The sequence below is a fragment of the Papio anubis genome, chromosome 13 (genome assembly GCF_008728515.1).
Source record: "Papio anubis isolate 15944 chromosome 13, Panubis1.0, whole genome shotgun sequence".
In the NCBI taxonomy this organism is placed as follows: Eukaryota; Metazoa; Chordata; class Mammalia; order Primates; family Cercopithecidae; genus Papio; species Papio anubis.
The window spans coordinates 13,554,131-13,577,390 of record NC_044988.1 but is presented as its reverse complement, the minus strand read 5'-3'; the positions used below and the strand labels follow the sequence as shown (position 1 = coordinate 13,577,390).

The window sequence follows — 23,260 nt, the reverse complement described above, 5'->3', positions numbered from 1 at the left end:
TACTCTTTTACTATACACAAGCCTCTTACCTAAATTCAATAATTACATTCCTGACTCCTTTTCTATATAGTTGTTCATGTTCCGAGACAGGAGGACTGCTTGTGCCCATAAGATGGAGGTTGCAGTGAACCAAGATCATGCTATTGCACTCAAGCCTGGGAAGAAGAGCAAGACTCTGTCTCAAAACAAAAGTTTTCCAGTTTTCTGGACAGTTGGAGGTTAATAAGCAGTATTTCAGGAATATGAGCTAGGAATCATACTCTGCAGTGATTTTACATTGTCTCCGATATTCTCAAACATCAAACGAAAGCTATTTTACAGAAAGGAACAAAGTAACTCATTCAAAATTTCTCATAGGTAATGAGGAAAGCTCTGACTATAAGGAAAAACAAAAAAAACAAACAGCCGGGCGCCGTGGCTCAAGCCTGTAATCTCAGCACTTTGGGAGGCCGAGACGGGCGGATCATGAGGTCAGGAGATCGAGACCATCCTGGCTGACACGGTGAAACCCCGTCTCTACTAAAAAAATACAAAAAACTAGCCGGGCGAGGTGGCGGGCGCCTGTAGTCCCAGCTACTCGGGAGGCTGAGGCAGGAGAATGGCGTGAACCTGGGAGGCGGAGCTTGCAGTGAGCTGAGGCCGGCCACTGCACTCCAGCCTGGGCGACAGAGCAGAGACTCCGTCTCAAAAACAAACAAACAAACAAACAAACTTGGTGACTAGGCTCTCATTTTGCTAAATTACCACACTTTAATAAATTATGAGCCCAACTACTGAACTTTGCATCTACCACCCCTGCCAGCTTTCACTTATAAATGCTAGAAAAACACTTCACACACACAAAAATATATATATAAGATTACTGTATTTCCTTTTAAGAGGAACGTTTCAACAAATTTTACAGGTGTCAATCAACCCTTGTTCAAATTGGGCACACATCAAATCTAGCATCATGGGTGTTTTATTTGGAAGTGAATTTTAACTATCAATACAAATGCCAAGATACTACACAAAACATCCACAGGAACTTTTTTCATCTTTTTTTTTTTTTTTGAATTGTACACAAACATTTCCTACATAATCCAACATACATAACAGAGAAATGGTACATCTTTTTCTTTCAATTTGCATACAATGGAAAAACAAGTATATATATATTTTACAAAGTTTAACTAATAAGACACTAGAGCAAGTTGACAGTTTAAGTCTATAGGTGAGAAATTATCTAATAAAAATAATCAATTTTTTCAGCATTAGTCACTTCCATAACCAAGTGTTATTCTGATTAATAAAACTTGCTGCCAATCAGAATTCTGGTATATACTAATACCATTACTCAACTTGTAGTACTGCTCCCCACCTTAGTTCTTCACAACTACTAACATAGAAAATGTTGAAAAGTAGGGGCAAGCATTTGCAAAAACAAAAAATCCCCAGCTTATTATAAGCATGAATATGTATGATGGAATTTCTTCCCAGCAATAGACTTCCAAACCATCAAGAAATCACCAGAACTAAGTTTGCCAAGTTATTTTGCCTATGTCCAACAAGAGATGCACTTATATGTCCAACAGAGGAGCTGAAAATCAAACTTAGTGTTTAGTTTGGGGGTGGGTTGGGAAATTCAGCCACCATTTTAAAATGACTGTCTTTAAAAAAAAATGACCACCAAAAATAGGTTCACTAAATTTATTTTAAAAATCATAAAACGTTTCTTACAAAAGAGCATTACATTCTGCACACTGCTCTGAACAGATGCCAGGGACATGTGGACTATTGTTACTTTTCCTCCCTGTCCCACCCCCCAAATGTTACAGTGACCACAAAGCAGGTGTTCACAATTACATGGGGGGAATTTTTTTAAACCACCAACAATAACAAAAAATAAAATCCACTCACTCTGCTGCTGTTTCAAAATTTCAATGTTAGTTTTTGCACGCCCTTCCCCCCCCCAACCCTGTTTGTAAGGAACTAAAACATTACATCTGGTGAACAGCAAAGATTTCACTACACCTCAAATGCAGAACACCTATGAAGCAGAGGAATGTTGGCTTTTTAAACAGAAGCAGATAAAAAAAAAAAGATGCAGGACTCCTTCAGTTCTTCACTAGTCTTAGAAAAACTTTCCAGAATACTGCTTCACACTATAAAAAAGAAAAAATATCTTGCATTAGAATCCTTCAACATCTGCATACTGCTTCACACTATAAAAGAAAAGAAAAAAAAGTGCGAATTAGAATTTTTGCTCATAACATCTTAATCAACATCAAGACAATTTCAATGCTAAATTAAAATGATAAACATGTCCATTACAATTAGAAGAGTTCAAAAACCATAAGCAATTACAAATTAAAGCAATGTTAAATGTCAAGAAAAATGATGAGCGGTAAATCAGACATTAGTAGAACAGAATTAAGAAAACGGAATTGAAAGTTGTTAATATTTGGTAGAAAAGACAAAGAATGCTAGTAAGGTGTGAAATGCTGCATTTTACAGCACCAATCATTTGTCCTGTAGAGGCATGGCCTGTGCCATATGGCAGACTGTGATTTGTTGTCAATTTAGTTATCTAAAAACAACAAAATCACTAGTCTTCCACACAGAACTAGGCCAACATCCAATGAATCTTCTATATTGTCTACAGGCTCTGTACAATTTTGTAACAAGTGGTTTTGGCAGCAGTTTTCACCAGAGAAATGAGAAGTTTGCTTGGTTAAGGCTTCTTCCAGCAAGATTAGTATTGAATGTCTTCGTTTTTAGTAAGAAAGCAGAAGAAAATCAAGGCAAACTATTAGAATGTTTAGAAGTTAGGTCCCCAAAAGGTTGAGACACCATGGCTTCTAAAAGAAAAAAATCAATTGAGAAGAAAAGCTCTTCAAAGGTTTTAGTATGTATAAGCTAACACAAAGCTAAACTTAAACTGACCTGTTCTGCAGCAAATACTGTGCATTCTGTATCTGGTCCTGTGTTCCTGTAATGGTAATGATCCGATCTTCGGATCCTTCTAAAGGCTCATCAATTTTGATCGAAGCTCCCGACTCATGACGGATTTGTTTAATCCGCTGACCACCTTTGCCAATAATAGATCCAGCCAACTGAAAAGATTTTTTAAAAGTATGTTTACGATATACTTTTAACATTTACTACCTGTATTTTCAAGGAGCATGAAATGTATTAATTTTATTCATTCAGACTCTTAACTATATCCCTAAACCTGTCAAAGTTTGAGTTACAATGCATTTATGTCACACTTACTAATGTTTCCCTTAATTAGCTAATTAAGGGCTCAAAACCCTCTTAACTATTTTTATTAACAGCACTGATCACTTAACAAGGCTCAAACAGCAGAAAACCTAGCTCACTAAAGCCTATGAACACAACCTCATTCCTAAATGTGTTTTTTTGTTAAAACCTTCTGAATTAAAAAAACAGAAAGGAGGAATAATCGTAAAAGTGATAAAGTGCTCCTCATAGTATTAAAGATACTTACATCTTTGGGAATAGTTACTTGTGTAGTAATAATAGGTCCACCAAGATCACCATATGAGCCACGACCCCCTGCATAGGAATAATCTGATTTAAATAATGAGCAGTAAGTTCATTTAAAAAGTATGAAATTAATGTTTGATTTCACAAAGGAGAAAACTTACCATATCCGGAGCCACCCTAAAAACAGAAAGAAAAAAACAGAAAATTACTTTGCCGTTGTAGTTACCACCAGTACTTAAAAAAAAAAAAATTCATTCAATAAAAATGGAGTCTCGCTATGTTGCCCAGGCTGGTCTCAAATTCTCGGGCTGAAGTGATCCTCCTGCCTCAGACTCTTTTATAGTTGGGGTTGAGTGAGTACCATTGCACCCAGCTTCACTATTCAAGTATTTTAATACTCATAAAATCCCTCTATTCAGGAAACCAAAGTCATCCTGTATCCTATTTTCAGTAAGTATCCTCTGGGGAATAATAAACTTACTGGAGAGCAGGTAAACATCTCAAATTATCACTGATATACACATGAACAACCATGATACTCAACCTGTGGTTCATAAGCCATCTGCCATTCCGATGGGCTCCATGTATCTATTGCAGAGTCCCAAGTTTCATCAGCACTGAAACCAACCTGTTAGCGATAAAAATATTAACATGAACCCACATTGTATTTTGTTATAGAGCTGTTTTTATATGCCTAATTTGCATGTTACATTAAAACAAAAGAGGGTACATATATAGGCAGCAATTATGTAATCGAGGGGAACAAAGCTCAGTAAAGTCATAATCCTCCAGCAGCAAATAACAGAAATAATGATTTAACTAGTAATTCAAACAAAATTTACTTGTAAGAAAAGCTTTTTAATTACTATAACCTTCAACAAAATGTGAACTATATTGTTACAACCCTCACATACACAAAACACTGGTAATAAACCAAAGTTCTTACCATGCCGTCGTAACGGTCTCCAGGTCTCCCTCTTCTGTCATAGGCCATGAGGTCTCTGCAAGCACAGTACTTGTTGTAATCTAAACTTGTTCACATGCCACACATATCAAATCAAAGTCTACCTTGTCTATCACTAAGCGTAGTCTCTTGTAGGTTAATAATTCATAGATGAAAAAAACAAAAACTTACCCCCCTCTAGGTGGTGGTGGTGGAGGAAGAGGAAGATTCCGAGCTCTGCTACCACCCCGGCCACCTCGTCCAGGAGGAGGGGGAGGTGGTCCTCGACGAGGGCTCATATCATCATAATCTCTTCTAGATGGAGGCATGGGACGCCCACCCCGACCAGGAGGCATTCTGTCAAAACCACCTCTTCCCCGCATTGGAAATCCCACTGGGCGTCCACGGCGGTCATCAAACATCATTGTAAAACCACCATAATCATAGGTTTCATCGTAAAAATTTGGATCATAAGGCTGTGCACGTCCTTTGATGGGAGACTAAAAACAGAGACAGAACAAACTTACAGACTGAAGAAAAAGAGACCCGCTTCAAACCAACCCTTCTCTCATCATCAACAAAATACAAGTAATTTCCCCCATCAGGAGGTGCTAGAGGCAGAAACAGGAATTATGTCAACACTAACAATAGCAAAGTAAAGATTCCCAAGAACTCCAAAACTTTTGGCAAGTGCTAAACACAAGTGAGTTCTATTGCCTGTGCAGGGAGAAGTAACAGCTTGCTCTTACACTTAAATCTTAAGAAACCACAAAGTCCTCCCATTTTACACATAACAAACTACAATGCACATTTCACAAGGGCTGAAGAGATCAGTATCTTGGCAAGCCTGTAATCCATACTGAGGCACCCGAGATAGGAAGCCCTGCAGCCCTGCAACGTAGTTACAAAGACACAAGCAACACTATAGGAAATTCATTTGAAGGATCAAAGGCTACAGAAATACCACCAACAAATTACCACTCTCCACTTTTTCAAAACCATTTCTAAATTAAAGTGATGGCTGAAGCCAGGTGATAGAAAATTGCTAGGGAAAGGGCAAATAAAGACTATTACACTAAATGATCTGAAGCTACTTTTGCAGAAGGTTATCACTTTGTTTCATAAAACCAAATGCAAACAAATGTGTTCAGAAGTACCTCAGATATAAGATCAAGGATGATCTTTATGCACTCTACAACCCTATCGGGTTTTCCTCCAATAAGAACAACTCTGTCAGTGGAATGAGGACAGCATTCCTGGAAAAGCTTGATGGTGGTTTGAGTGTTCTGTAGTAAGATCATAAAAAAAAAAATAATTAGAAGAAAATTAGGTTTCCTAGGTTCAGTGAAAATTGCATTTGAATTCAACAATTATCCCCCCATAATATAAAAACTTCATTAATTATCACACGACTTTGCAATGGTATAAAAATTTTGACAAAGTAATAGCAATGCCAGACATTTTTTGTCGTTTGTGATAAGCAATCTTCGGAGGGAACTCAGAAGGGAAGTGAGAGAAGCTCACAGAAACAAGTCTATATGAAAATTTACTTTCCAGCAAAAAATATGGCAGAATTTTTTTTTTTTTTACCTCTCGAAGTTCTTTGATTTTAGCACCTTTGACCCCAATAATTCCTCCTGCTAGACTCTGATGAATCAACAGCCTCAACTCGCAGTCAAAGTCACTTCCTTTATAGTGTTGGTACTGTGGAGGGAGAGTTATAAAATTTTAGTCTCAAATCAACAATTCCCCAAAACACACTTATCTGCTATAAGCATAACAATAATATACTGTTGCAGTGAGCAACCTGAATTTATATTTCAATAACTTTACCAGTTATGTGCTTATTATCCTCAATAGCCAGGCCCAAAAAGGACATTCTGCACCACCTTAAAAAACTATTTTATTTTCAGGTCCTGCAACACCATACCCACACTGCAGCCATTTAGCATGTCGCTGTTACCACAAAATTATTATTAACATTCAAATAACACCATAATAAAAATGACTGCAAAGCACTTTGCAAATGTAGTTAATTCCCACTGCAGCATGGAGCAGGGTCAACAGTGAGTTGTAAGACCATTCATGTATCATGTTTTTAAGCCTTTTTCTATAGAGATGGGAAAAGCACACTATGTTAAAAATATAATCGATCCTATGGGCCAGGCTCCATACTTCAGTGGGGTTCAATGGCACTATGACATACATTTAAGCATTCCACAGCATCAGATTCGAGCGGGAGCTGGCTGGTTGCAGTGGGTGATGGCAACTGCAGGCCCTGAAAGTAGAAAAATAAGAGTAATAGGTTAAGTGTCTAGCGTGATCAGGCTATTGTCGCATATATTGGTAAAGCTACTACAACATATTTTAAACCTATATTATTAAATGAGAAACTGCTTTACTCAACATTGATATAAAACATAAAATACTTTTCTCTATATGCCTAAGTGAATTACGTAGAGTCGTAAAATCCTAAATCTAAATAATTCTCCTTTTCAACATATTCCCATAAATACTCTAATTTAAAAAATCTCTTTTCTAAAACTAAAGCCCATAAAATACATACTAAACCCATGAAAGCACATGACCACAGATAAGTTCACATTTACTCCAGGAGTGGTCAGCCTGTTTGTTTTTTTAAAAAAACAAATTATGTATGTACAAAATTACGTAGCACATTGAGATACTCCTGCAAACTGTTATATCCATTGTCTCTCCACCTCCCCCATCATACCCCAATACAACGCACTTTAAACATTCCCCCCTCATATTGTCAAATATATTTAAAAAAAAATAATGAGCCTACCTCTTCCAAGGTAGGGATGATTTTCTTCAGAATTTCTCCAATTGTTTCAATATCAGCACTGATACTCAATATGCTGTCAAACACCACAAATACCAGATAATACAAAAAAGGCGGAAAAGAAAAATGAGTTTTGTGTTTGTTACCAAAGTCATACAAACTTTTACAGAGATGTAACATACAATTATTTAATATTCCCCATTTAAAGTAGCCTATTTATAGATTTCTCACATGCATTTTGTTTTATACCCAATACAAACATGATAACAATATTAGGAGACTTGCAGAGAGACAGAGAGAATGGGCTTTTGGAAGGGCTCAGATTAAGTGGGCAATAAACTGACCAGAACTGAAGCAGAGTTGAATATTTATGTTCCCCGCCACCACTAAGTTAAGGATACCCTCGCTGTTACATTGGTAAAACTGGCACACCTTCTCTTAGGCAAAGTGGGGGAATATGCGAGTGGTGAACATTGTATCTGGAGTAAGGTTATGAATACCAGTTAGAAATTAGATCACTAATGGGCTCTGCAAGAAAACAAATACAAATGCAAGACAAAACAAAGACAACACAAATGAGAAGTGAAGGAAAGTGAACCAGAGTTAGCATTTCATCAGAAAAAATTATGAACAGGCAATGTTGGGAAGCAAGGTGGGCCACAAAGACAGAGCGAGAGACTATCTTGGTAACAATTTGATTTACAATGCGGCAAATATGCAACACTTGAAGCTGTGCTCCTTCCATCGAAATAAAATTAGTGGATCGTTTGGGTGGGCAACTCACGGTAAAAGTTCAGTGACAAAAAGACTTAATGGGGAAAATAAGACAGAAACTTGAAAAACAATACACCGTCTAAAGGGGATACTATTTAATTATATAAAAGGCAGGTAATAAAATACATTTCTCTCTTTCTAATCAGGCAGTGAGGCATAAACTGTTGGGACATACCGCTCGGGGCCACTGCTGTCTGGGACTGAAACACTGGCATTGTACTGCATTGGTCATTGGCGTTCGTGGATGTTGGCATTGGGCATGGGCATTCAATCAGAAGTTGTCAAGTATGGTACCCGTTTGGCAACGAGCACATTTTTGGGCATAGCCAACCAGGGTTTTCACATGGGCGTTCAGGGGCGGATGGGCCAACGTCATGGTGGGCAACGCAGGGGTAAGTCGATCCAGTACATGGGCAACGGAGATATATGGCCAAAAAAACAAGGAGAGGGAAAAGGGGGAAAAGCAATAAATTTTAATTTAATACAAACTATACTCATACTCTCAATTAATGAAACAAGCTTAAGTTGTTCTGAAGACTAACACAATAATGGACTTCTCTAAATCTGACTGTGGCTTAACATTAAGGACCTCAAATGATGGTTCTAGCCGTTTTTATTTTTTTAAGAAAAACAAACGATGTTTCAGTAGCAGGCTGGCTCATGAGGGTAGACACAAAACCTGACTCAAAGTTTACTGAAATTCTTGAGGAAATGGGGAAATAACCCAGATAATTATACAGAACATCTGGATTAAGAGGAGAGAGGTTTTATAAAAGACAAAACAAAAATTCCCACACCACCAAAAACCCTAACTAATAAGACTGGTTTGGTTGTCTGGAGGTTTTAAAACGCATTCCTAGATCCTAACAGGCAAGTTTGTAAAATTTTAAACAAAATTTCAAGTTCAGTTTACAGTAATCAAGAGGAACATACAAAGATCTGCGACCGAGAGAGAAATGAAATACTGTCAAATAAGTACTCGACACAAAGTTATTTGCCTCATTTTTAGCAAGAAAAACATTAAGAAATGTGTACACTATGAGAAAAAAAATTTAGAAATTTTGGTGTAGCCAAGTCCTATAAACGTGCTCACTTCTGGCACTGCCAACATTTAATGTGTCTAATCACAAGAGTCAACCCACTGTAAAATGAAGACTCAAACAAATCATAGGCATTGACGAACAGTTTCCCAATTATAAGATTAAGTGCCTACTCTAGTCTTTACCCATATTTAAATCATGCAACCTCAACATTAAATTCTTTGTGCTCCATGTGCAAGCCGTTAAAGAACAGATGGACATTTTTCTTCCCAAAGAAAACAAAAAAAATTTTTCTGGATTTAACCAGCCACCTGCAATGGTTTTCAGTAATACTGTAATTGATTCACACACAGGATGGTGCAATCAAGGATTTTTACACTTTGTTGCTATTTCTAATTAAGATGTTATCTTGCTTGATGAAGTGAATAGTTTGGTGGACTCTTATTAGAATGTGAAGAGGTTTAATAGAAACCATCCCCCCAACCCTGCTCAATCTGGGCTTTTGTTAAAACAGGAATGGATAACTTTGAAATCAATTCTGTAATAATAAATTGTTACGAATGTCTTGTAGCTAAACTATGAAACGATTTCTAGGATGTAAATCTTTAAATTTCTATAGACATATAAACTGAAGCTGCTCGTGTACTAGTTTAATATCTTAATACTTACGTCTGTACGGAGAGCCTTAATATTCTTGCCTCCTTTTCCAATCACTGCCCCAGCATTCTGGAGAAGATACAAAGACAAAAAATTATTTTGCCTTTCCCTAAAATTAATGTCTACCTATACTCTTAGGTTTTGCTAAAAAATCCTCTAACCTGTTTGTTATAAGAATAAAAATCTACTTGGGGATGTAAAAACGACCAGGCCAAAAACAAATCAAAAATCAAAATATAATTCTAAGTGCTTTGAGGACTAAATAGTTTGGAGTACTCAACATGAGAAATACACTGAGTATAAAATAAAACTAAGCACAGATTTTATAGTACCTTTTGGTAAAATAAATCAATTAATTTAGTATTAGTAGGTACCTTCATATTGTGACCCGTGATAAAACAATAAACTGCCAACTAAGCAGTTTCCTAAGGAGTCCACACATAATTAAGATTTAATCTATTAATACTTTAAGAATCACAGGCCGGGCGCGGTGGCTCACGCCTGTAATCCCAGCACTTTGGGAGGCCGAGGCGGGCGGATCACAAGGTCAGGAGATCGAGACCATGGTGAAACCCCGTCTCTACTAAAAATAGAAAAAATGAGCCGGGCGCAGTGGCGGGCGCCTGTAGTCCCAGCTACTTGGGAGGCTGAGGCAGGAGAATGGCGTGAACCCGGGAGGCGGAGCTTGCAGTGAGCCGAGATCGCGCCACTCCACACCGGCGGGGAAAAAAAAAAAACCCCCTCCCACAAAAAAAAAAAAAAAAAAAAAAAAAAAAGAATCACACTCTCCTCCTAGCTTGACCTGTAGTGGGGGTTCACTACAGCAAAGGCTTTAATCTTAATTATAAGTGGAATAACAAAACCACCAGAGCCTTCAAGTGTGTTTAGAAAGAACCACAAACAAATGTTTTATATTCTTCAATCTGTAAAACTTTTGACTTTCTAGAAATCCAAACCAGACCTTATCTTAATTTCCACTTGAGTATGAACCCCCTTCAAAATTTCAAGAATAAAATTCATACCTTGCTTTGAAGCAGAATGCGTAATTCAACCATCTCATCAGTGTTTCTAGATCTTTTAAATGCTTGTTCCTCTTCCATATCTTCTGCAGGGCGTTTACCTAAAAATTAACAGTTCAGATTTCAAAGAAAGCAGCGAAGTCTCCAAAGCAACTCCATTCTGTTTCAAGAGACTTGTTGCTAATCTTAGGCATGTTTTAGAAAGGCCAAAGGCATTGCTATAGACTTGAACCTTATGCTTCCATCTAGTAAAATGTACCAAACACAAAATACTGTGACAAAATACTTCAAAGGACTTGAAATCCCAAAATGCAAGGAAAATTTTTTATATGCAAATCAGTTACTTCAACTTCATAAATAAAAGCTAAAATGTAACTGATAAATCGCTGAATTAAAATTACCTAAACAGAAATATCAAAATTTCACCACACACTTCTAGGCAATAATTAACAGAATAAAAAAATACTGTTAAAATTAAAATTTATTCTCACCAAATTCACCATTGGTTTCAGTGTTAGGGAAGGTTTCTTCTGGCTGTTCAGTTTCCATATTCTTTTATTAAATGGGCACACCAATCTGTTGAAAAATAAAGACGCTAGTACATTTGGCTTATTGGAAAGCAAGCTGTAAAACAAACAAACAAAACCAAAAAAACACCACTGCTTCTAGAACGTACCAGTTATTATATATCCTTGCAGAGCAGAACTGAAGCGTTCTGGGTCGGACCAACAACTGACACCCCAGTGCTGCAGTAGCCTATAAGAACCAACAGAAATCAGTTTTGCTTTTGTTTATTCCTATTACTGAATATTTGTTTCTGATCACAGTCAACACTGATTTGAACCCAAAAAACTAGCTGCTTCTAAAACTTGACTCATTTTAGGGTTTCGCAATTCAAATGACTGCCTAAAATACACAAAATTCAACGGAGCCTGGTTTGATTTTTTGCTAAGTTAGAACAATAACTTTTAGCCACTGAATTAACTCCCAACACAGCAATGAATTGTTTTATACGGCACATTCACAAAAGCCTGAAAAGATAAATGTCATCCACAAAGCATACATTTATGAAAAGTTACAATGCATCTTATTCACTGGAAAAACTAATTTTATATTAAAACTTCTAATTGCTTTTCTATTTCTTTCGACTCATGCTTGAAGTGATCTTATGTGACACTCCGAAAGTTTACAAATACAACGGCCACTGCGAACACATCCATCAACAATCTACCAGAGGGAAAAATCCAAAAATCTAATACAGGACCAGATCCAAACTATCACACTACCAGTCTATTAATCAGCGAAGCTAATGGAGCCCTTGAAAACTAACAGTCACTAGCGGACTATTTTAAATTAGGCTTGAGAGAGTACAACCCGACAATTATGCCTGTAATATGAAAACTAAAGTGTCTACGCGCCAGAACGGTCGACAGGCCTGCAAACAGCCTTTTTAAGCTTCCCTCTTGTCGGGACTAGGAGTTGACAAGCGGCCTCTACTAGAAGGTTGGCTAGACAGCAAAGAGCCAACAATCGAGGCACTTTTATGCCTCCCATTCTCCCATACCGTTGGTGGACTTATCGCTCTTCTAACGACTAACTGAAACGACATTCTCCTGGCCCAGCACTCAATTTCTGAGGTGGGGTGTGAGAAATTTGGATAAGAAAGTTTAAGCAAAAACAGCAGGGCTTATCTGTAAGAATAACGCTGCCGCGTGCCGTTCACCCTTCGGGTCCTGCAGTCACTAGTCCCCAGGCCCCGAAAATCCGCTAAGTATGTGCTCGACTGGCCGAGCGCCAACGCGCCCTCCCCTCCCCGCCTCCCGGTACCGGGATCGGAAACAGCCGGGTAACAGGACTGGAAAAAGCGAGAGTCGACAGCAAAAGCGCCGCCACCTCTCCTCGCCCGGATCCGACAGGAAATGGCGGCCCGCGTAATGGCGACTACGTGCTACTAGGCGGAGCCGAGCGCCGACCCCCTCCCCCACCCACCACGCGGTCCCGAGGTCTCATCCCCCGCATCCTCCCCCCATCGCCCGAGACAAAGCCACCGAGGCAGCCCTGACTGTTCCATCCCCGCCGCTCCAGCTCCGACCCCGGGCCGGGAGACCCAAGGTGAGGCGGGGCTCACACAAAGAGAGCGGCGGCGCGACCTTCTCCCCCAGCCGGGCTCCTTTCCTCCACGAGGTTCCTAGTTCCTAGTGCCACATAGTTCCAGCTCATTCTAAAGGCACATGCCTCACGAATCCCCGAAGTCTCTAGGACCACAACGCGGACTGCGGATACACGCTCAGGGAAATGGCGGAGGTGGGGGAGGGGACGCCGGGCAACGTTCCCACTCGGAGAAGCGGCCAAACACCAAAGCGGCCCCCAGAATGCCTCCCTCAAGCGGAAAAACTGGGCTCCGACCCTCACCTCCACGAGCCGCTCCCCCAACCCGGCTTCTCACCGCGCGAGGCCGCCGTCTCTCTGCAGCCGCGCCGCCTCAGCCGGTCGGAGCTAGACAGAAAACGAGCGCAGGCTCCCCTCCCCCGCCTTCTCGCGTCCTCCCCGCCGTCGCGCCCTATTGGCTGCCAGGGCTTCGGCGATGGTGCGAGGGCGAAGCAATTGGCCCGAGGCCACGTCAATCAAGGCGACGGGGGAGGCAACAACCCCGCCTCCCGCCAGCGCCTCCCTTCGGGCTGTGAGGCCACTAAGGGCTCGAGAAAACCCGGGCTTGGGAAAAGTCAACGCAGCCTTTCAGGGAGGCCAAACCCATGCCCGAATCAGCAATACCCAAGCTCCAATAACTCCAATTACCTATAGGCCGCGAACAAGTGGGACACAGGCAACACGTCGAGGTCGGTGCAGCAGAGAAACAGAGGATAATGGCGTCTGCAGTCCTGTCGCCTGGAGCGCCCTCCTCCTTTCTCGTTCGCTCACTCACTAGCTGGGGGGAGGAGCGACTAGGGGGCGAACCTCTCGCGAGATCTAACAACTGCCTAGTTCACGCGCACAGGGAGGGGCCGGGGAAGGGGCGTTTTCCAGGCCTGAAGGAGTCCTTTGGGGTTGGAGGAGGGGCGCGAGCGCGCGACAAATCGGGCGGGAAGAGGCAAAAAGGGATCTGGGAGAGTGCTGCGGCGGTTCCTGTTCTTACAGTTGCGCGGCCCAGGGACCGCTGTTGCGCGAGGGAAATGCGGGACGCCCAGGTCGGTGCTTGGCCCAGACTTATGCCCCTGTTTCCGCAGCCCATACTTGCGCCCGAAGCCCCTTAGCCCGCCCCGGGCTGTGGGCTGTGGGCTGCGAGACTAGCTGCGCCGCGGTAAGTGCGGGCCGCCTGCATTCGCTGTTCTCGGCCCACGCTTCGGAAACCCGCTGTTTGTAACGGTCCGGGGCCTCAGTCAGTCAAGGCTGGGCCCGGAGGCGCAGCTGGCGGTTCTCGGCCCGCTTTGCGCTGGGGCGGGAGCCGGGGAAACGCGGGGCGAGCCTGGGAGTCCTGGAGAACTTCTCGCCGAGAAGAGCACAGGCGGGTTTCACAGGGCTCTCCGTTCTGATGAGACTTTCCTCTTGGGTAATGGCGCCTGAGATGGTGGAAGTATTTTGTAGTGTCGTCGCTGTAGTTTATTCCGATAAAATTTTTAGGCAATAAATATTGCACTCGTCTCCTAAGATGAATGCATATCGCTAAATACGTTGTAGACCTCCACGTTCCATTTAAAGCGCCTGCCTTGTTGTGGCAGTGATGAAAACAGACAAAAACCCCAAAACCCTCTCCCACAAACGTGCTCCTGTTCTAGCGGGTTCAGTTCACAGTTGCATTGTATTCGGTTCCTTACTTCTAAGGCTCCTGTGCCAAGCCTTCATGACTTCCTTTGTTAAGGCACATAAGGTCACTTTCAATCGGTGACAACCCTGGGAAATCTCTAGCCCTGGTAGTACCCGCTTTCCACATCCTTACTCGTCAACCTTCCGGCCTCCGCCCACAATCCCAAACTCATTTTGAAGCATAAAGATGTTATAATCTGCACATGAAGCGAAATCCACCATTGACCGAATACATTCATATATATTTTAGTGGTGATGAATTTGTGCTGATTCATTCCTGTTATGTTTCCTTCTTGGGTAATTTGCAAAATATATATACCAGCATTCTTTTTTAATGGCCATGATTGCATCCACCCAGCATCTTTTACTTGCCTGATTAGAGGAAAACTTGTTAAGGTACACTGAGGATTTCATGATGAACACCGGTATTTACATTCTGGGAGGATACGTTAACACATACTGTTAGAACATAATGTCCGGGATTGTGGAGTTTATAAAAGTTCTCTTTAAGTGGTAATATAGTTTTTAAAATGGTCCCCACCATGAAGAGTGTATAGTCTTGTTGGGTAGGTAAAACTTAACTCACATTTCAGCTCTAAAACACAAAGTTCAGAATTTTATTAAATATTCAGCTTTGATGAGATTATGTAGGGGCTGGGAATACTTGGATCATAGAGATTTAATCCGCCAGTCAGGATTTGCAACATTTAATTTTGTCATTGAAAACCTGAGACATGTCATTGACACTAATATGCACAAAGAGCAGTACGGTAATAATGATGCTGTACTTTCTTTAAAGTTAGTATGTATGTTGCAGTCATCATTTTCTTGATAAGCAGTGATGAGTGGGAATCACAAGTTAAGCAGCCCTATATAAGAACTTCTTCCTCCCAATTTCATTGCCAGACCGGACCCCGATTGGTGTAAATTATTCGTCCTCTCTAGATGCCATTGTGGGATGGTTGCTGTTTTTCCCCCATTTGATTTCCTCTTTACTTCTTTTAATATTTAGGTTTGCTATTTAAATAACAGGAAAGTCTGTTTTTTCTCCATCCTTTTATTCTCTGTTTGAAATTAAGACTTTTCAACCCACTGATTTTATACCTGTGTTCATTCAAGAACTTACCAATAAATTCATTGACTCCAGTTTTGTGTAATTGGTTCTATGGTGTAATAGTGTAGTGATCATTTTGGACTCAGTGATTTAGACCCAATGTTACTTAGATGTGAGATTTACTTCAGATGGGCTGATACAATTGAGATTGTACACTATCCAGCTGGATTATTGTTTAAAATAGTATTTATAACTACTGTTTCTTGAGTTCCCCACTGTGTGCTAAACATTGTGCTGGCAGTTTAATACTTTTTAGAGTTCTTTAAGTTGTTAGTTATCTTTGTTTTATGGATGAACGAACTAATACTAAGAAGCTAAGAAACATATCCAAGGTCACATAGCAAAATTGGGTTCCAGATTCTCTTTTCTTTTCCTTACCTTAGGTTATGGAGGATCCACAAAAATCTCCTCTGATTATTTCTTTTAATTTCCGTCATACACAGTATAAATTTTTCCTCCCTAATTTTTGGAGTATCTTCTCAAAAATTCCAGGATTACCTTGAACTCATCCTCAATGAATTAAAATGTAGACTTACCTTTATTGTTTAGATGAAGATAATGGAAATGTGGAGTAGATTTAAATATTCATTAGTGCTGTTAAGTCTCAGCTGCTGTCGGAATGGCACACGTAATGTCCAAAAGGATGACACTCCTGCCTCACTTTTTATTAAAAAAAAAATTGGAATATATGAGGCTGACTGAAAATTAATCTAGAAATCAATTAATCTAGAAATCACCTAGACCTTCGTGGTAGGTGATAAAATTTTCCCACTTTATTCTCTTTTGTTTAGTTCCTGGCAGTCCAGATCTAGAATGTAGATTAGTGTGGTCAGCCAAGTTTGTCATTCACACAATGCTAATCATCTTTCTTAAAAATGTTTTTTTCCTGATTATAAAATTAATGGGGATTAAGCTATATGTAATTTTATATGTGTTCTTTTCCTCAAAAAAAGTAAATAAATGTATTTCTATGTCATTAAATTATTCCTAAAAATGGCTTCTTTAAAGATTTCATAGCTTTTGATTTCATGGTGGTGGTGAAATATATTTAACTTTTTTCCCATTTTGAACATTTTGTTTGTTTTTTTCAAACTATAAAAACTCACTGGTAAACACTCTGCCACATAAATCTTTGTCTTTATTTTGTTACTTATTGATGCATAAAAGTTGTGCATAGTTTTGGAATATATGTGATAATATATTCAATTAATTTGTAAAGCTCAAATCACAGTACTTGGGATAGTGTCTCCTTAATATATATGGCTTTTTTCTTTTTGGTCCTTTTTTATGATTGTGTCCTTTATTCTGGAAAGTAAAAGAAGTGGATAATATGGTATGAACATACTTTTTTTTTTTCCTGAGACCGGAGTTTCACTCTTGTTGCCTAGGCTGGAGTGCAGTGGTGCAATCTTCGCTCACTGCAACCTCTGCCTCCTGGGTTCAAACAATTCTCCTGCCTCAGCCTCCCTAGTAGCTGGAATTACAGGCATGCACCACCACGCTCGGCTAATTTTTTTGTATTTTTAGTAGAGACGAGGTTTCCCCATGTTGGTCAGGCTGGTCTGGAACTCCTGACCTCAGGTGATCCATCCGCCTTCGCCTCCCATACTGCTGGGATTACCAGCTTTGAACATATCTTTTTTTATTATTTATTTATTTTATTTATTTCGGAAACAAAGTTTCGTTCTTGTCGCCCAGACTGGAGTGCAATGGCACAATCTCGGCTCACTGCACCCTCTGCCTCCTGGGTTCAGACGATTCTCCTGTCTCAGCCTCCCGAGGAGCTGGGATCACAGGCATGCGCCACCAGGCTCGGCTAATTTTTTTGTGTTTTTAGTAGAGACGGGGCTTCTCCATGTTGGTCAGGCTGATCTTGAATTCCTGACCTCAGGTGATCCTCCCAAAATGCTGGGATTACAGGCATGAGCCACCACGCCTGGCCCGAACGTATCTTAATGTATAATGTAAAAGACATTTTTTCCAAATTTATTATTTTCTTGGACAGTGGAGTTCTTTAGGATCAGGAGCTGTTCTTTGTACATTAGCACACGGGAATTTGTGCTGCCCTTGCTAATCTCCACCTCTGAGCTGCTTCTGCCTGCTTGTGACTATGGTTACCCAATTTCCTAAGCAAAGGAAGAATGAAAACCTTAGGAATTTTCTGAAGGACTAGATGCCATTAATATAATTTACCAAATTATTAAAGGTCTCAATTATTAATATCCAGTCTAAACTTTATAATATAGATCTTATTTAATATTTTTCCATTTGATTAAACATTTTAATAAGCTTTTCTGTAGGAAAAATAACCTATTATACATCATCTTTTTATTATAATTAAGACATGCAGTTGTAGGAATTGTATGAGTATCCTAGATCAATCCTACTTTCTACTTTACTGTTAGGTGAAGAAATCTGTGTAACAGATGTACTTTAGCAGTTATTTTTTTTTCCTCAAGTTCTTGACTTTTTGATAAAATATTTGAGAATAGTTGTGTTGGAATGCTTGTACAGTGTTAAGTATCTCATCACATTTGCTTGTGTTTTACAGGTGTCTTGGTTATCTTTTGGGTGTTCAGTCACTGGAATTTTTTTTCTTTGCCTAGTTATGATAACGTTACTGTAAATTTATAGTATGTTGGCTTCAGAAGTTGAGGGTAGTACTTAGAGTTATGAATTAGGACTGACACATATTTAATGGAATACTTTAGTTGTTGGGGTTTTCTGAGCAGTGTTTTTCAGAATTCGTCCCAACTTCTGGCTGAAAGGAGTTTTGCCACTTGCGGTGTTCAATAGCACATACAACCGGGCGCGGTGGCTCACACCTGTAATCCCAGCACTTTGGGAGGCCAAGGTGGGCAGATCACGAGGTCAGGAGATGGAGACCATCTGGCTAACACGGTGAAACCCCATCTCTACTAAAAATACCAAAAAATTAGCTGGGCGTGGTGGCGGGCGCTTGTAGTCCCAGCTACTCGGGAGGCTGAGGCAGCAGAAGAATGGCGGAAACTGGGGAGGCGGAGTGTGCCGTGAGCCGAGATTGTGCCACTGCACTCCAGCCTGGGCGACAGAGCGAGACTCTGTCTCAGAAACAAACAAACAAACAAAAAATAGCACATACAAGGAAGAGCAAGTTTGAAATTAAAAAAAAATGAATTAAAAAATAAACTGATACATAAGCCTTAGAATATCAGTTTGTAATATTCAAAAAATGTAAAAATTACGTGCTATGTTAGTAGAGTTATAGCAAAAGGAAAAGTAGTACTTAACTGCAGCGCTATATTGAAGCTATCACAAAGATAAATATAGTAGGTGTAGGTGATATTTTTAAGTTTTTCTTTATTTGATTTTGTAAATGAAACAATTTAAAATGCATTAGATGAACTTGTTATTTACGTGAGACCTGAGAAGTTTGTTCGTTATTGTAGCAGCAAACCACTCTTATAGAAAGGCCGTTTATATGTGGATTTTATACATAAGTGGGTTTTGAATTGAGGGACTGATTTTACTTCCTCTTTCCACTTAAGTTGACAGAAAAGTAGGAATGGAGATTAGCAGAATTTATGTTTTAGTTCTGGGTCTGCTGTTGGGTATGATATTTATGCCTTAATCTTCATGTCTCAGTTTCATCATTGTCAAATAGATAATACTCTATCAAAAAATTACTGTTTTGAGGTTTAGATAACATTGTAGATGTAGAAGTACATTTTTCATTGATATCTTTAAAAAAATTTTAAAGTCTTACAAAATAGGTTTTAATTTATTTTCAGCGAAGTCTTCAATTCTCTGTTTATACATCTGTACCTGGTGGGAAATAGAGGATTACTATCTCTGAAATTCTTTCTTGTTCATTTTCTGTTCAACCGTGACCTTTTCAGTTCATAACCAATCAGTCTTTCTTCTTTTCTTACTGCTTCATTTCTTTTGAAGTTTCAAAGTCAACTGAAAGTACACTTTGTCCTCATTTCAGTTTACCTAATCTAATGTCTGTCATCACATTTTTACAACACCTTTGAAAATTATACTAGGTCCATTTGCCAGCACTGTGTTACTTAAATTTTACTGGAGGAAATAGGCACCTTATTGAATTGGTGCAACTAAGAGCCATGATTTTATTTATTTGTTTGTTTGTTTGTTTGAGATGGAGTCTCACTCTGTCACCCAGGCTGTAGTGCAGTGGTGCGATCTTGGCTCACTGCAACCTCTGCCTTCTGGATTCAAGCGATTTTCCGCCTCAGCCTCCTGAGTAGCTGGGATTACAAGCATGCACCACCACACCCAGCTAATTTTTGTATTTTTAATAGAGATGGGGTTTCACCATGTTGACTCACACTCCTGACCTCAGGTGATCCACCCACCTTGGCCTCCCAAAGTGCTGGGATTACAGGCTTGAGCCACCGCGCCCGGCCTGCCTTCTTATTGTTTTTATTTTTATCATTTTTCTGCTCCTTTTATGTCTTCTGTTAGATTGTTTTCTTTATTCTGTGTTTTCCTCAGCTAGTTTGAAAGTTGTTACATTTCTATTCTTTTGGTGTTTACCTTAAGTTTTTTAATTGGAGTATAATTTACCTTCAGTAAAATTCATATTTTTTGGTGTATAGTTCTGAGTTTTGATAAACAGATACAGTCATGTAACCACCAACCACCACCACTATTGTCATGTTATAGAACAGTTCCATCACCCCCAAAATTTTCTTTTGCCCCTTGTCAACCTCTTTCCACAGTTCCAGCATTTGGCAACCACTGAACTGTTTTCTGTTTTTATAGTGTTGCGTTTTTCCTGAATGTCATATAAATGGAATTATTCCTTCACTTATCATACTGAATTTGACATTCATGCATATCATTCCTTGTGTCCATAGTTTATTTTTATTATTAAATAGTATTCCATTGTATGGATATTATCACAGTTTATCCATTGACCAAATTAAGGACATGTGGGTGGGTTTTTTTTGAGACAGAGTCTCAGTCTGTCACTCAGGCTGGAGTGCAGTAGTGCAAACATGGCTCACTGTAGCCTCAACCTCCTGGGCTCAAGTGATCCTCCTACCTCTGCCTCCCGGGGAGCTAGGACTACAGGCATGCGCCACCACATTCAGTTTTTTAATTTTTTGTGAGAGATAGAGTCTCGCCATATTGCCCAGGCTGATTTTAAACTCCTGGCCTCAAGTGACCCTCCCACCTTAGTTTCCCCAAGTGTTGGGATTACGGTGTGCCACCGCACCTGGCCACATACAGGATTTTAATGGATGTCAAAATTATTTACTCCCTTGAGTAAATACCTTGTGCATTGCTGGGTTGTATGGTAAGTGTATGTTTTGATTTCTAAGAAAATGTTTTCCTTTTGTTTTGTTTTGTTTTGCTACAGGGTCTTGCTCTATCCCCCAGGCTGGAGAACAGAGGTATGATCACAGCTCACTGCAGCCTTGTCCTCCTGGACTTAGGTGGTCCTCCTCCCTTAGGCTTCTGAGTAGCTGGGACTACAGGCATGCACCACAATGTCTGGCTAATTTTCTCATTTTTGTTAGAGACAGGGTTTTGCTGTGTTGCTCAGGCAGGTATCGAACTCCCCGGCTCAAGCAGTTTGCCCTTCTCAGCCTCTCAAAGTGCTGGGATTACAGGCATGAGCCACTGCACCTGGCCCAACTGTTCTCCTTTGTAGAAACCTGCCAAGCTCTTTTCCACAGTGGCTGTGCCATTTTGCATTCTCACTAGCAATGAGAATTCTAGTACTTGGTATTGTCAGTTATTTTTTATTTTACGTGTGTAGTGATATCACCTTTGATTTTAATTTTGCATTTCCCTAATGTCTAATAATATTGAACATGTTTTCCTGTGTTTATTTGCCATCTGCATATTTTCTTTGGTGAAGTATCCATATCATTTTTCTTTTTGCCTTCTGTTGAGACACGGTCTTGCTCTGTTACCCAGGCTGAATGCAGTGGTGTGACCTTGGCTTACTGCAGCCTTGACCTCCCAGACTCAAGTGATCCTCCATCTCAACCTCCTGAGTAGTTGAGACCACAGGCACATGCCACCATGCCCACCTAATTTTGTTTATATTTTTGTAGCGACAAGATCTCAATATGTTTTCCAGGCTGGTCTTTAATTCCTGGGCTCAAGTAATCCTCCTGCCTTGGTCTCCCAAAGTGCCAGGCTTATGGGTGTGAGCCACTATGCCTGGACTGTGAAGTATCCTTTCAAATCTCTTTCTCATTTTATGGATTAAATACTTAAATGTAAGACCTGAAACTATAAAACTACTAGGCAAAAACATTGTGGAAATGCTTCAGGATACTGTTCTGGGCAAAGTTTTTTTGGGGTAAAAACTTAAAAGCACAGACAGTCAGGTGTGGTGACTCACGCCTGTAATCCTGGCACTTTGGGAGACTGAGGCAGGCAGATCACGAGGTCAGGAGATCGAGACCATCCTGACTAACACAGTGAAACCCCGTCTCTACTAAAAATACAAAAATTAGCTGGGCATGGTGGCGGGCGCCTGTAGTCCCAGCTACTTGGGAGGCTGAGGCAGGAGAATGGCGTGAACCCAGGAGGCGGAGTTTGCAATGAGCCGAGATTGAGCCATTGCACTCCAGCCTGGGTGATAGAGTGAGACTCCATCTCTTAAAAAAAAAAAAAGTACAGGCAATAAAAGCAAAAATAGACAGATGGAATTATATTAAACTAAAAAGCTTCTGTACAGCAAAGGAAATAACCAACAAAGAGACAACCTATTGAATCAGAAAATATTCACAAAATATCCATCTGACAAGGAATTAATAACAAGAATATATAAGGAGCTGAAACAATAGCAAAAAGTCAAATAATCTGATTTTTAAAATGGGCAAATGGTCTGAATAGGAATTTCACAAAAGAAGATGTGCAGGTGGCCAACAGGTACATGAAAAAAATATTCAACATCGTGAATCAGGGAAATGCAAATCAAAACCACAATGAGATTTCATCTCACCCCAGTTAAAATTGCCATCAAAAAGACAAAAAAAAAAAAAAAAAAGATGCTTGTGAGGATAGAGAGAAAGGGGAATGGTAGGACAGTTTAATTGGGAATATAAATTAATGTAGCCTCTGTAAAAAACAGTATGGAGGTTCCTCAAAAGAATAAAAATAGATCTGCCATATGATCCAGCAATTTCACTGTAAGGTATAAACTAAAAGGAAATGAATGTATTGAAGAGATATCTGCATTCCAGTGTTTATTACAGTACTATTTACAGTTTCTGTGATATGGAAAAGCCTGAATCCATCAGCAGATGAATGGATAAAGAAAATGTGGTTATATATACAATGGAATATTATTCAGCCATAAAAAAGAATGATCCTACCATTTGCAGCAACATGGATATAACTGGAGAACATTATGTTCAGTGAAATAAGCCAAGCACAGACACATATTGTATGTTCTTACTCATGTGGGATCTAAAAAAAGTTGATCTCAAGAAGGTAGAGAGTAGAACAATGGTTACCAGAGGCTGGGAAGGATAGTGGGGGCAAAAGGTATGAAGACAGATTGGTTAATGGGTATAAAAATACAGTTAGAGGCCGGGCACAGTGGCTTATGCCTGTAATCCCAGCATTTTGGGAGGCCGAAGCTGGCAGATC

General features: G+C 39.9%; 2 protein-coding genes across 12 annotated transcripts in view; one reads left to right on the top strand and one right to left on the bottom strand.

Moving 5' to 3' along the window:
• Window positions 1-848: 848 nt before the first annotated feature.
• On the bottom strand, window positions 849-13,801 carry HNRNPK (heterogeneous nuclear ribonucleoprotein K). 10 transcript variants are annotated; one of them, XM_003911860.4, is made up of 17 exons: window positions 13,522-13,801; window positions 11,402-11,481; window positions 11,217-11,301; window positions 10,729-10,826; window positions 9,719-9,775; window positions 8,185-8,228; window positions 7,239-7,311; window positions 6,639-6,710; window positions 6,023-6,136; window positions 5,590-5,718; window positions 4,625-4,932; window positions 4,436-4,490; window positions 4,034-4,117; window positions 3,651-3,666; window positions 3,491-3,573; window positions 2,926-3,095; window positions 849-2,204 (listed from the first exon to the last, which is right to left on the bottom strand). In XM_003911860.4, the coding sequence occupies exons 3-17, from the start codon at window positions 11,272-11,274 to the stop codon at window positions 2,171-2,173; spliced, it is 1,395 nt and encodes a 464-aa protein (XP_003911909.1). In that variant the 5' UTR covers window positions 11,275-11,301; window positions 11,402-11,481; window positions 13,522-13,801; the 3' UTR covers window positions 849-2,170. The 10 variants fall into 10 exon arrangements, with proteins under 10 accessions (XP_003911909.1, XP_003911911.1, XP_003911910.1 ...); XM_003911862.4 differs by having other exon boundaries at window positions 944-2,144; XM_003911861.5 differs by lacking the exon at window positions 13,522-13,801 and adding an exon at window positions 13,172-13,253 and having other exon boundaries at window positions 944-2,204.
• Window positions 13,797-23,260, top strand: part of RMI1 (RecQ mediated genome instability 1) — a 23,576-nt gene continuing 14,112 nt past the window's right edge. Inside the window, exon 1 of one of the 2 annotated variants that reach the window (XM_021927596.2) lies at window positions 13,797-14,023. The gene's annotated coding sequence lies outside the window, so the exon portion shown is untranslated. The remainder of the gene's footprint in view (window positions 14,024-23,260) is intronic. The other variant, XM_009189029.3, reaches the window with a different exon arrangement.

Coding starts and splice junctions, on each gene's coding strand:
- HNRNPK (XM_003911860.4), bottom strand. CDS start 11,274: ATGGAAACTGAACAGCCAGAAGAAACCTTCCCTAACACTGAAACCAAT. Junction 8,229..9,718: donor TTAAGGCTCTCCGTACAGAC/GTAAGTATTAAG, acceptor TGACCAATGCAG/TACAATGCCAGTGTTTCAGT. Junction 2,205..2,925: donor CAGTATTTGCTGCAGAACAG/GTCAGTTTAAGT, acceptor TTTCTTTTATAG/TGTGAAGCAGTATGCAGATG.